We start from the raw sequence: 14,391 nt of genomic DNA, 5'->3' as shown, positions 1-14,391 counted from the left end.
CGTCAGAGAGCAGCACCCAGGCACCCTGAGGACCTTCATTGAGGAAAAAAAAAATGGATGTATGAAATGGGAGCAAAAACATAAACGCGTGTCTGGCACGTATGAAGCAGGAGTCGGCGTCTCGATGTAGCACACAGCCTGTTTATTAATCAGGATATTTGAGATACAAAACACATTTTGTTACAGTGACAATAACAGGGTTACATTGCCATCCATTATCAGCCATCATCTATAATTTCTGTGATGTTAGGTGTATATTTGGAGAGGAATGAAAGTGTTAACCTCAAATTCTGAGCATGACTGCAACCATACATAAGATATTTGGTGTTTACCAAGCAAGAACAACACTATACTTTCATACATAGTTTTTGTTTTGATGAAGACTCTTTTATCTGCATCCATTTCAAACCACATATTATGAATAATGGAAATGTTCAAGTTTATCAAAGATTATGTCCATTTCTGATTTTTTATGTTCCCATTTTACTGCATCTAACTCAAAGTCAGGTCCAGTTTCCTTCAGTCACTTTAAGTTGTCCTTCTGGGGCATCTTCCTTTACCATAAATCACTTAACTGTGTTCTCGTCCTTCCCAAGTTCGTTCATTTAAGCTCCTTAAGCCACCACTGTTCTTGCTCCTACAAACTTGTCCTTAATACTGTTACTCGTGCCTTCCCAAAAGAGGCGCTCCGAATCATTTTTCCGCCCTGGTACACAGAGCTGGACGGAGCGACGGAGTTGTTGTCACCTCGTTCTTGGACTGTCTCTTTGTTCTCCTCACTTAAACTACTAGACTTCTTCAGCTCCTTGGATCTCTCTTGGTCCACCTTCCTATCTTCTGACTCTTTTGCCAAACTGTGCTCTTCTTTTGCACATTTATCCAGGGCTTTGTCAGAATCAACATCCTGAGCAACATCTCCATTGTTAGTTTCTTTGACTTTCAGCAGGCTCTCTTGTCTTGAAGTGTCTTCACATTCTTTTTGCCTGATCTCTTCATAAACACATGCCTCTTTTGCTGGACTGGCTGAGGTATTTGATGTTGCTTTGCCCTGGGTTTCCAGTGTTGAATCTTGGACTTTATCAGTTGAGCGGTTGTTTTCGTCAACATCTGATGGCAAACTTAGGCTGGAATCTTTGCTCTCTTGGTTAGGAGATCTCCCAACATTACTGGTTGCGTCATCTGGTACCGATTCAGTGATCAACAGTTCTTCTTCCTCCTCCGGCCCACATGACATTTGGACGTTGGTATTCCCATCATTCTTTGTTATATCTGTGTCTGAGATACTGATGTCACATGCAATCTTGTAGAAGAGTGAATGGTTCTCTTTCATTTTCTCTAAACTTTCACACACTGTGGATGACATTTCAGTGGAATCAGTCACATCATCAGTGCATGCTGGTTGTTGTTTGATGTCTGTAATGTCCTCGTTGCACAATGAGTCTATGCCAGGGATCTGTAAAGGTATGAACCCTTGCCACTGGTTGGTGGAGAGGAACCACTTGGCTCTCAGATCGGAGGATGAAAAATTACTTTCAGCATCATCATCATCAGCAGGTTCTTTGAGCTTTTTCTCCTCTTCAACCTTGCAGCTTACAAACCCCTTGCCTCCATCTTTTTGGTAGACAGTCATAGATGAGATATGATATGGTGAGGCTGGACGTTTGATTTTAGTTTTGGCAACTCCTGTTCTTCCACTGTGGTCTTTGCATTGTGTTTTGTCCCCAGACTTGACTGGACTTTTAGATTTTTTCACATGTCCATCTCTTTCGTCTTCATCCTGAGATGTTCCACTAGAAAGCTGAAGTTCTGTAGGACTTCTTGTGTTATCCCCACGGGTTCCATAACCATCATAAGATGGTTGGTCTGAAAACAAGAGCAGAGCAGATATTGCCACTAAGTTGGTGCATAAGTAGTCAGCAGCAGATGCCTCTACTGATATAGTATTCTACTGGTATTTTACTGTAATATCTAATGATCAGTAAAAGCTAATTTCCCTGAGCAAAACAGGAACTTTAAACTACAGGCTCATGTGTTTTGTGCTTGGAAATAAGGTACGTACCTGATTTCACCCTTTGTTTTCTAGCTGTGTCATGGGGCACCTGGTGAACTTCCTGCCCCTCCCCCCTGATTGGTAGTTGACTGTGTGTAGTAACACTCTCTCTGACTGCGCTAATAGATAGATAGATAGAGAAAAACAGATATAGAGAGAGAGAACCAGTTTGTGCGATGCCCCTGAAATATATATACATATATTTAAATATTAAATGACACAAAATAACCCACCTTCGTATGACTCTCTCCCGTATTCGCTCCACACGTCGGAGTTTGGCCTCTCTCTGTTCAGGGGTCAGACAGAGGTCAGGGTCGATGTCAGGGGTCAGGAGGACAGGGGGCTGTTCCTCTGCCTGCTTAAGCAGTTTCACATTAGAATGCACACTACACCAAAACAACCTTACCTTATGGGATAAAGCAATCATTTTTAATACAGTAATGATAAATGGCAAATGATGTGAAGGAATTAACATTATTACTGATGCCATGAGAGTTGACCCTTATTTTTGGTTAAGAGTTGTGGGGACCCTCCTTAACAGGTAAAAAAAAAAAAACTGACTGAACATCATTAGCTTGATACATTACTTCTGTTGGTAGTCAGCTGTAAATCATGGGTAAATATTGTGGATTTAATATACACATGTTCATTTCCTTATTTGATGCAATAACAATACTTTATACTAATTTTGTCAAATGTGCAAGACAGCTACTACTTCAATACTTTTCTGAATATTGGGGTTTAATCAGGTCAGAAGAAAAGCAAAAATATGTTTGAAGAAAATTATCAGTGTTGTTTTCACAGCAGCTGAGAAAGTAAAGCCAATGACAACAATACACAAAGGTTAAGTTAGCATGAGATATCAACTGTATTGGACAAGAAGATGTTTGGTGTGATATCATCTTTTGGACAATGTTGTGCTTTCATTTTGTAAATATTTTATTCAGTCTCACTTTCATTTCACTTTATTTTTTCTTACCCTGGTATCCGAGTCCTCTCTTCCATTTCCCAAACCTGCGTGGTCTCGAACTTGATTCCTGATTGAGGTTTCTACAGACTCAGCCCTGCTCTCATCTAGCCGAGACTCCTTCTTGGAAGACCTCAGTACTCCCAGATGCTGCTGTCTGCTTGTCCTTTTAATGGGCTGATCCTGGTGCATCTCTGCCAAAGACTGATTTTGATCAGGGCTCTCCAGCTGCAGACGCCTAGGTGGCTTATTCAACATCTTTTTACCCTGCTCAGCCAGTCTTTGCTGCATCTCAGGTGAGATCTGCTCAGGCAGTGGAGGGTCAAGCTCAGCCGGTGGATCCTCAACAGAAACCCGTCGGGCCACAAGAGAGGACGGCAGTACAGCTGTAACAACTCGTGTCACCCTTAAAGGAAACGGGGCCTGAGGAAATACCAAGACAGATAATTAGGTAAGTGTAATGAGTATAACTGTATTGTTACAGAATATAATGTAGTGATTCAGTCAGTTATTCTGATTAATGATTTGGCAAACCTCCTCTCGTGTTTCTGAACTCTGTGCACCTGGAGCGGGTAGAGGAGGTTTCTTCCTATTAGTCAGCCTCTCTTGATTTCTCTTCATCCTCTCAATCTGCTCTTCTTCACTCATCTTCATCTTCTAGACAAGATACAGGCTGTTTAGAATTTGAGTCATTTATGAAATCTGGACCTCAGCGATATGCATGAAAGGTAAAGCAAGATGCAGAATCTGTGATTTCATATGATTTCAGAAAACACTTCTAAATATCCCCAAATAGATCATTAGGGCTGTGTGTTTCCATCTGTCTGTGCAGAGATGTATGTGTGCATGAGCATGTATGCCTGCTTGCATGTGTATGTCGGTATGTTTGTGTGCATGTGAGAAAGGGGGGTTGGGTGAAGTGAGAAGACTGAGCTACTGGAAGGAGACACAAGCCTCTGCCTCCCCCTCTTGCCTGGAACAGGCACTGCAACATGCCCTAATTGCAAGGAAGATGAGAGAATCAAAGAATTGGAATTTGGCTGCGATTGCAATGAGGAAAAATCAGCTTTGAGTGCTTCTATATTTGGAGCATTTTGGATCACATTGCATACATCCAGATATAGTTAACCAGCAAGCAGAAAATGATGAAGAATCAAACCTTGGTTGATTGGTTGGTTGTGTCTGGTGGGTTCCACTTTGAGCCAGACTGAGATTCTAAAGATGAAATGAAAATATAGCAAAGAGGAGGAGAAGGATATAAGGAGGGGTGAGAGAGGATGGGTGGGAGGAGATGGTGACAGGATGAAAGAGAAACAGGAAATATGAGGGTTGAAGACAAAACAAATCCACTGGGGACAAAATGATTTTGCCTTTTTACATAAAACACCTATTAAACCTGTTTAATATCAGGTGAGTCAGAAAATATTCATGTACTGGCCATTGTATTAATATCACATCATGTATTCCATTGGTATTAAGTATATCTGTGCCAACCGGATGCATCTCTCTGTGCTTTCATGTTAAGGAGGTCAGGCTGACTGTTCCCTCTCCTATGTGCAGGATCAACAGCGTGGCTGTAGATTCCCTGAAACATAAGCATAGAAAAATATGAAAACATGTTCAAACCTGATGACATTTGACATAAATCATGTCACTATTTTGTACCTCATATAGTGACTCTGCATAGCCGTGGCTGTGATCCCTGCTCTGTTGGATATCCTGTAGCTCCAGAGGTAACGCTGGGCGGACTGGTGGCTCTTGTTCCTCATCCTGTTGGGATCATAGTAACAGTAAATGTGATAAAAATTGTGAACCCATGATAGGAGATCCTATTGTATCTCCTATCACGGGTTCACAATGATAGGAGATCCTATTGTATCTATACCAGATACTAAATGTCTAGTAAATGTAAATTTCTGCTGTTCTGTCATACTGTAAGAAAACACCTATAGAACTCAGATCTAGTCAGCTGATGCCAGCAGGCTGATTTAACCTTTGCCTTGAGTGGACAACAATTCCACATTTGTTCATGGGTCAGACAATAAACGTCAGGGGTCACTGACATAGGAACAATGGACAGGAGTCGTACCATTGGCAGTCCACTCTGCAGCCTCTCTGTGGGAGAGCCAGGGGATCCAGGGTGCGGGGTTGTCGGCTGGAACACTGAGGGGGAGACAGAAAAGGTCATCGTGCTGACACTGTTCATCTATTGTCAGGTTCCATGAGCATACTCATGATGAACGAGGCGACTGTGCACACTGGCGGCATATACTGTACAGCATGCCGTGTGACATCATTACACTGTTCGGTCCTTAGGCTTAAATTTCTTGTTGGCTAGCGAAGGTGAAGGTGATGAAGAGATTTAGATTTTTCTAATTCACTCCGAAGCTTTGATTCACCATTTCCTGTTTGAAGAAGCAATTTTTTTTTTTTGCAAATTGCTTAGCTGAGTGGCTCTTTGGTAATGAAGCCTTGTGCATTAGGCTGATAGGATGGCTGTATTTTTTTTTGAATAGAATATTGCCTGGTGTAGCTTGCATTAATTCACTTAACTGCATCTGTTCACCCATCCAGGAATTCTAGAGCAATCCATCCATTCAGCCATGTGTGTATATCTATATCTATATCTTTACACACACACACATACATATGTGAAATATTCATAGATAATAGTAGAAGTAACAGTGTCACACACATTTATGAAATGCATAGGACTATGCAGCATTGTGGTTCTTGAGCTTTCACCACACTGGTTGTGTTTTTTTTCTTCTTTTGTTTTGAAGGAGAAGAAGACAAAACTCCACTGAAAAAAGAAATCTACAGTGGAGCACATACATACCGTATTTCCATATTTCCGTATTTGTTATTCACAGTACAAATGCCCTCATGAGCAGAAAGACTCTAAACATCACAGTAGAAGCAGCTGATCCTTACTGTGGTGCCTCTGTAGTCCCAGCAAGAAGCGGAAATGATCCCTGTTGGCCTTCAGTCCAGCGAGGATGTCCTCCATCATCCACAGCTCTCTCTGAGCCTGAGACTGCTCCTGATGGGAAGGAAACAAAAGATTTTACTCATGAAACATAGAGGGACAGTTTTGACTTTGCAATAGATACTTGCACGTTATTTTCATTTTACCTGTGGCATTCCAAAGTTACAGATGTGCTGAAGGTGTGAGCGAATAACAGACAGTTCACTCTCCATTCTCTCGTACTGACTCCACACCCTCTCCATTTCCTGAAGAAAAGTATAGTGACAACAATCAATTATCAATACAAAAAACAAAAAAAATAAAGATCTCTTATTTCTAATTCCACAGTATTCCTACTCATGTACTGTAATTCGCCACCACCGAGTTTTTGCGCACCAATGATACGTCACACATCCTGGCCCGGATTGTGACCAGCTCTTCCTGGAGAAAAGCCTTCTGCGCCAGGACTTCTTCCTGGGCCCGGGGCCCCTGGCTCTGCCACTCCTCCAGCTGCAGTCTTGACACTTCCAATGCGCACTGGACACTATCCTGTAAAAAGACCCAAGTATTTGAACATTTACAGAATACAGGTCTATGAATGAGGCACTGTTTTCATTGACTGGGTGCAACTGTAACCGTTCAGTCACTGACCTTGTCCATTTGCAGCTGAGCCAGTTCTACAGACAGTGACTGTAGCAGCTTGTCACACCCGCACAACCTTGTCAACACAGCCTGAAGAGGGAAAATCAAAATCTGACTGACGTCTACTCAGAGAGAAACATCTCATAAGATGATAAATGACTGCAGCAGACTCTGGTGACTGTGGAGCCACATGGAAAAGTTGTGAATACTCACATCTGCATCACTTTCAAGAGGTCTGATTGGTGGGGTTTCCCTCGGGTCAGACTTCGGGGGCTGAAAGGCATCAAGGTGATAATATTGTTAAATAGCATTTGACATGTCATTTTCCTGTTCACAAGCCTTTAATATATAGAATATAACTTATTTCATGAATATTTATTTCATGACAATATAGAAATCTATGCTTTCGTGAAATAATGTCCAATCTTTTTAAATGAAATCCTCTGTGCTCACCATAGTTAACGCATATTTATGGTATTGTGTGTAGGTTTATGCTCGAATGCTTGAATGTTAATGCCTCAGAGTTAAGACTGAGCTGTCTTTCAAAAGAGCACGACACAAGCTTCAGCTCTCTGGGTGAGACAAACAGAGACGCTACAGCCCCATATTATGTGCTTGGTGATGAATCTGAGTGAAAATTATTCAAAATGTACTTACATAATATGAATTTGAAATTTAGCCAACAGCAGCTTCATGCAATAGTCATGACATGAAGCATAATCATGGCAGTACTCATCATCATACAGACAAAACATACAGAGATACAGATATAATGTCTTCAGCTATAACAACACCACTAAACACAATAATAATAATAAAAATAATGAGAATAATATATGATTTATTAGTCATAAATAAAACAATCATTAGTGACAATACAAAACACTGACATGGACATAAAATAAGTCAGTGACACACACATATAACAGTACAGGACAATAACAACATTTTTTCTGACACTGTTAGAGTCCCTTTGCGCAACGCTACAACACAAAGAATTTTTTAGGGCGACATAACACAAGATAAAAACACCACTGACAGTTTTGAAGTTGTTCCACATAAGACACCATAAGAACACACAGCGCAGCAGAGCGGGCTGTACCATAGCTGGCGGTAGCACACAAACAGATAAATGGCTGCGGTGATGGTGGTGATGGTGGTGGTGGTGGTGTGGGGGGTGTGGAGCATGTGCGGCTCTCGATGAGGGTGGCAAAGGGGGCAGTAAATCTGCATGTGCCCCTGTGGAGTAGCTCTGAAGGAAAAAACAGTGTGTAGATGACGTCAAGTGAGAAAAGCAGAGAAAACGTGGCAGTAAAAGTACAAGAATAATCTCCTGTTTAATTAAATAATTTGTTTTATTTAGTGGGTTTTACTAATCACTAGGAAAGTTACTGCTTTAATGCATAGGTGTGATGTGCTGCTCACTTGTCTGGATGTTTTGTTGTAAATGTGTTGTGCATAGCTGTCATTGCTACACAAATGTAATCACCTTTCCTAAAGGTCTTCTCCCAGTCGGGATATGATGAACTGAGCCATATGTAGGTGTAGGCTGTGAACAATGAAAGAGATAAGGTGTGAGTAACACAAGTTGTTTGTTGACAAAGAATTGTGTTTAAAGGGGCACTCCAGCGATTTAGTGTTACTCTTCAATAAAGTTGGGGGGACTCAGAGATCAAAAAGGAGCGGTCAAAAATCAAAGGGGCAGAGGCTGAGATTTCCTGACTTTTAGATCGTATGGGTCAAGCTCCAAAAACACTGGATCCTACATTTCCCATGATGCAAATTAACAGTTGATTAATTTACTGTTTAACAAAGCTAACTCTAGAGGAACATAAGAAGCTATACACCTGTTTTCACAGGCTGGTTTTTCTTGCATTTAAGGCACATTATTATTGACTAATTCACTTGAAAACTGTTCATTATACAATAATAAGAGCCATATTAGGTTTTGTGCCACATAGTGAACCCAATTCATTGTAATTTTTTCCAGGATCAAGAGAAACCAAATATGTCCTGACCTTGCTTAGGTTTTGCCACCTTTCTGAGACGGGAGTATTAGGAGTGGATTTGAACTCCAGCTTAGGTGAGGCAGGTGCATAGTACAGGGTCTGTGGCACCATGAGTGGGTCATCGTGAGGTCGAATGTCAACCCTTCCAACTGGTGTATGAGGTCGTGACCCCAGCTGACCTCTGGAGGTCAAAGAACCCGTTCCCATAATTTCCGTTTGTGTGGGTGGTGTGTTTTGGCCAGGAAAAGAATCCTCCTCTTGATCTGGACCACAGGCTCTTCCTCTGCTGAATTCAGGGGGGGTGGATGTTCTGTCTGAGGGGCTGTGAACACACCAGAGAAAACACAACAAAATGCCAAAGTTGGGACCTTTCTCAGATGATTTCTTCCTCCTTTAAGTAAACCACTGGGATTTAAATGTGCGCCATTCACACACTGAGATGACTTGACAACCTGCTGTTTCTCTGACGCCCACTCCGCCTCCCCCTCTGCTCTGAGTGCGACATCCCCATCCTCCCGCCAGTGAGGTGACTCGGTTCACTCAGAGTCCTGTTGACGTGCCTGTGTTTTTGGGAGGGACCCTCTCCATCAGAGGGAGATTTAGGGAAGTCCACTGATTCACTGCTGCCACCTATCTGTGTGAAATCCTGATAACTTGAGCAACGCCTGATAGGATCAGAGAGACAGCAAAACAAAAAAAACAAAAAGGTTCACTCGGTGCAGTCTTTAATACATTTCACATTGAATAGTGAATACTGGGAATAGTGAATGGTGTGGTACCTGTTCATGGTGCTGTCTGGCTCCATTGCAGCAGATTGGCTAAGGGCTCGGACCCAACCCAACATGTCCTCCTGAGTGTCAGCGCTGAAGAAGTAAGAACGCATTCCCTGGTGCACCACCTAGTTTTAGAGATCATTTACAATGTTGGGCTGTTACTATTCTCCTCATAAAGGATCAGTGGCAGTTTATTTGTTTTTATGCATATTTTGTATACACTGTATGCATTACCTGAAAAAGGCTTGCATAACACTTTAACTAAATCAAGATACCTTGAAAGTGAACTTTCTGTTCTTGCATTCTCGTGGTGTGCAGAACAGGATTTTGTAGCTTGGGAGTGGGATGCTGCCGAGCACAGACTCTTCTCTACTGTCTGATGGAGGACAGGAAAAAAGTGAACAAAAGAAGAGATACCTTGTTGTAAATCCACAGCTCATGAAAGTGCTCCTTACCTTTATAGTAAAACAGACAGTAGTTGGAGAGGACAAACCATCTTCTCTTCCATAGCTTCAAGCCAGAGCTATCCTGCAGAAAGAAGATTAATTAGCGGCAGCTCTTTGCTTAACTCAGTCACACACTCCTCTACGTGCAATAATTTAAGTTCAAAATGTTAAGCAGACCAGTAGATGTTTGGAAAAAATACTTTTTTGTTGAGCCATCCTCTGATGACCACAGGACAGTTGGGGTCTCTCTTGGCAGCCTGACATCTTTTCCCAAATGTTTGTACCTTTCCATCACTTTCCTGTTGCCCAAAGAGGGAACAATACATTTGTAACAGTGTCACAGAAAGCCTTCCACATGTGCACGTAACCCCTACAGCCACGCAAACTGGAAAACAAACCTTTATGGCGGGAAAGTAGGAAATGGTGGCCACACTGGAAGCTTGGCTTACTCTGTCCTGGTCTTCCATTCTGCAGGGGAAGAAGAAAATTCATATTTAGGCAGCAGCTAAAATAGATAAAAATGAGAAGAAGATGAGAATGAAAAGATTATATACAGTAGCGAGAGGGAAAGATTCACAAATAGTCACAAATAGTTGAAAACATTGCAGTGTTGCAGCAAGTAAAGCTGTACGATAATAGTTTACCACAACCTCTGAGCAACCACTTTAATGATCTCAAAAAAATATTAATGCACGATGCACAGCTAGTGTTGAACAACAAATCCCTATGTTATAGCTCTGCCTGCCCACACATATGAATGAACTAGCTGAGTCTGACTGGTGTGACTAAGACATGAGGCCTTACCAAAGCAAAATGAACCAGATTCCCTCTCTGCAGGAACAGTCAGTCACTCCCATGAACAGCACCCGGTAACCTCCGAGCTCACATATGCTACATTCTCGTATAGTTGAGATTTTTTCCTTGTCAACTGTTCATTCTCTCAGAGACTTGGTGTTGTGCTCTCCCACTTCTAGCGAAACTCTCCCACCATTCTATTCTGAGCCATAACAGGCCGGCGCGCATCCCCACCACGAAACTGACAGGTGACAGCTGCGTCGCCGTGGTAGCAGGGAGGGGCCTGGGACAGTGTGAAAACCAATCTGGCAGCAGGGACGGGGCTGGTATGACAGACAAGATTTGGAATGTGTCCCAAACTGCAGAACTGCAGCGTGAACTGCTGAGGACAGAAACCAAAATAAAAGAGTGTGGTGCCGGGGAAGTAAAGTGGCATGTTGAAGACAAATGTGTAGGGAGGGGTGGAGCTCATTGTGTCAGAGGGTTGCTTTTTTCTGTTGGGTCATGCTGTCTCATTAAGATTCACCAATATATTTGATTACCTGTACCTCAGGTCACATGGTGGCATGTTTTTTTGCACCTGCACTTACTTTATGAACCAGTACTCATGATTTACACAATAAACTTTGCCATTACTTCCTAATACTTATTATTATTAAAATGTGTTCTCTGTTATACAGTTACAACTCACATGATTTTTTATTTAGCACACAGTTTAAGTCACTTTATGCTAGGTAAACATTTTCTGGATGTGCAGTGTACATTTGTTTTTGTTTTTGTTTTTTTTTTTTTTTTTTTTGTTTTTTTTGTTTTGTTTTGTTTGTTTTTTTGCTATGCCATTATTTTATTTCCTAATAATATTCTTTATTATTAGGAAATAGAATATGTGTGCATGAGAAATTACAGAAATTTCCTTATTTTCATGGATTTTTTTTAAAATTAACTTTCTACTTTACACCAAATTACTTGCTGTATGTACTGTAATGTATGTAGATATGTTACATTTAACAGCATAACCCTCCCACAAATTCAGTAATTTTAAAACTGATCCTCAGCTTCTTTGAGTTGCACCTGCTGTAGCTTCCTTTGTAAAGCTTCATTTAACAGCTCATCTAAAGTGTTGAGTTATTGTTGACCTTCATGAAACAACAATGGATGTGAACTCGAAGATAAAAATTCGTGAGAAACATCTCACACGGAGCCACCACAAGCACTCGTGTGTGACCCAGAGATTTCACATGGTTTAGCATCCACACTCTATATCAGTATCAACCACAATCCCCTACTAACAAGACACAGAGTAAATGAGAGAAAACAGTCAAGTCTTTGTAAGACACGAGAGCGGAGACTTACAGCCTCATAGCCGCTGGGGTTATGTGGGTGTTGCGAAATATTTGGAAAATCTCCGTCTTAACCAGTGGGGGTCACTTGCTCTGGGAGGAGAGGACTTAAAATGCTAAAGAGGGATGGAGAGGAGGACAAATAGTGGGTTTGTGTACCACACAGAGTGTGCTTTGTAGCGCCCAAGGACTCTGGAGCATCATGTGAAGTTGGACACAGAGCATGTTGAATGCATCAACAGTGGGAATATCCTCCGTCTCCAACAGCAAAAACATTTGCATGTCTCCTACATTCTCATGTCTTTTAATGTCAACAAAATCGTGACAATACAATTGACCTTGACAAGCACAGCTGTGACGTGAGCCACTATCTCAACTACATATTTGACTTCCTGAGAGGATTTCCTAATGAGGACATGTGACTGCTGTATGCAGCACATTTCATACTGCTATGGAAGGTAAAATGGGGATTTAGGAGATATAAAAGTTGCTGGGTAAATACAGCTGGGACATCACAGCTTGGCAAAGCTGAGAAAAGGTCCCCCAGTGGGCCTGTTATATTTCAGCCACAGATCACATCATCACATCAGCCACACTGCTTCACAGTATGGTTAACCTTGAGCAACAGTAGTCTTTTCGCTTAATGAATGGACAATAACTTTCTGAATGAAGGGAATATCAGAATTAATAAAGTAATAATGAAATATATTTTTCTTTTTTCTGAAATAGTGGTTAAATAACTGTCTAAATAACGCTAAAAATTTCATGAGAAATAAATCATAATAAAGATGCCATATTGCTTTACCTGGCTAATTGTGCCTGCCTGTTGGCTGCTTTAAGCTCCATCGCTTGGCACACTTCCTCAGAGCATCTCCTCAGGCTTGACTGCCCTCTTGTTGGCCACCACGAGCTCCTGTTGCCCAAACAATCACAACGCTCTCCTGCTACAGTCCGCTTCTCTCCTCATACGTGTGAATCTGCCTCTCTGTTTCTCACTGTTTCACTCCGTTTGGACTTGTGGCAGCAGTGTTTGTCCGGTGATCTACCTACGCTGGCTGTTAACACTCAGCCTGCTCCTCTGTCCTCAAACAGTGCACTCTCTGTGAGCCCCTTCTCTCCCCACCACCTCGCCTTCTTCTTCTTCTTCTTCTTCAGTGTCCCCTCCCTCTCACCCTGCCCTTGACAGCCTCTCTGTCTTTAGCTTAGTGTGGGTTTGAGATTGAGGAATTTACAAAAAAAACAGCTGTTCACTCATTCTTCTGCTCTGCCCTTTGCATGGTTTGAATGTCAGTTCTCAGCTCTCTTGATCTAGCTTTAGGACGATTAAAGATTTGGATGCCAGTCTTGAATTATCAGCTTTGATAAAGGCCCAACCATTCAGAGTATGAACAGCTGAGAGCAAATTCTTGTTTCATTGTTTCATACAAACAGATAAATAGAGTTTATACAACATAGCACATAATCAAATCTAGGTGCTCAGAATGTATATTGAAGCTGTAATAGATTAGTTTACTTGAACATTTCCAGTGAACTTATCATTTGTGAGCACTAAGGAAGAGAAGAGGTTTGAGTTAAAGCAGCAGGAAATCAGTCCAAAATAGTATGTATCTACTATCTATAGATAAGATATCAAACGTAGCATTTAAATATCAGACATAATCAGATTGTCCTATAATTACACAGTCTAGACTTTAAAGGCTTCTGCAATTAGGCAAAAGCATTTTCCCAGATGGTATGCTCTTATTTAGATTTTCTGCTGCACTGAGTCAGCGTCTTGTGGAGTTCTTCTTCAAATATTCTCAAGATAGAAACTGAAGTATGCACTGCTGCACTTGACTTGCAGGCGGTACACAAGAAAGACGGTGCTCAACTAATCCAGCTGGGAAAAAAAAGGAAAAAAAAAACAGGTGTTAGGTGCTTTAAGGTGAGAGGAGTGAGAGCATTTCTAGTCATGAATAAGATCAAAAATCCAGTCAGAAAGAAAAGCTCTCAAAGGAAAAAAAAACAGAAGCTGATATTCAGCAGCAGGTCACTACACATGCCTCAGGAGAGCTGGCATTATTGCTGTACAAGAGGAAGATATCAAAGGCATTTTAAGTGCTATGAGAACAGGGAAGATAGGAGAAAAGTCAAGTCTAAAATTATTCCCACAAGGTAGCAGCCTAAAGGCCTGACTGGCTGATGGCACACTATTCAACTGTATGACTATCATGACAGATACTCAACCCAACACTGTGTCTCTTAAAATCCTATGTCTTTGAAACACAATGCGCTGTAAGTATGGCTCAAAAGGCTCAAAAGCCATTGCTCAGCACTCGAGAACCAATCATGACATCTTATAATTAGTATCTCACATGTCGAGGCCATTTGGTTTCAACCAGGAAGGTCGTGACCTCAGATG

General features: G+C 41.6%; 1 protein-coding gene across 4 annotated transcripts; it reads right to left on the bottom strand.

Moving 5' to 3' along the window:
- Positions 1-132: 132 nt before the first annotated feature.
- si:ch211-234p6.5 (pleckstrin homology domain-containing family A member 6) lies at positions 133-13,031 on the bottom strand. 4 transcript variants are annotated; one of them, XM_041029617.1, is made up of 24 exons: positions 12,796-13,031; positions 10,254-10,323; positions 10,056-10,154; positions 9,865-9,937; positions 9,685-9,785; positions 9,416-9,534; positions 9,089-9,301; positions 8,646-8,958; positions 8,117-8,176; positions 7,730-7,879; positions 6,841-6,900; positions 6,637-6,717; positions 6,382-6,534; positions 6,153-6,251; positions 5,952-6,060; positions 5,107-5,180; positions 4,683-4,787; positions 4,512-4,602; positions 4,177-4,232; positions 3,552-3,674; positions 3,030-3,440; positions 2,284-2,405; positions 2,060-2,169; positions 133-1,863 (listed from the first exon to the last, which is right to left on the bottom strand). In XM_041029617.1, exons 1-24 carry the CDS (start codon positions 12,834-12,836, stop codon positions 638-640), a joined length of 4,059 nt encoding a protein of 1,352 aa, XP_040885551.1. In that variant the 5' UTR covers positions 12,837-13,031; the 3' UTR covers positions 133-637. The 4 variants fall into 4 exon arrangements, with proteins under 4 accessions (XP_040885551.1, XP_040885553.1, XP_040885552.1 ...); XM_041029619.1 differs by having other exon boundaries at positions 2,284-2,336; XM_041029618.1 differs by lacking the exon at positions 12,796-13,031 and adding an exon at positions 10,660-10,834.
- Positions 13,032-14,391: the final 1,360 nt, after the last annotated feature.

Source organism: Toxotes jaculatrix, chromosome 21 (genome assembly GCF_017976425.1).
Source record: "Toxotes jaculatrix isolate fToxJac2 chromosome 21, fToxJac2.pri, whole genome shotgun sequence".
Lineage (NCBI taxonomy): Eukaryota > Metazoa > Chordata > Actinopteri > Toxotidae > Toxotes > Toxotes jaculatrix.
The sequence above is the reverse complement of the archived record's forward strand: the minus strand, read 5'-3'. Positions and strand labels throughout refer to the sequence as shown.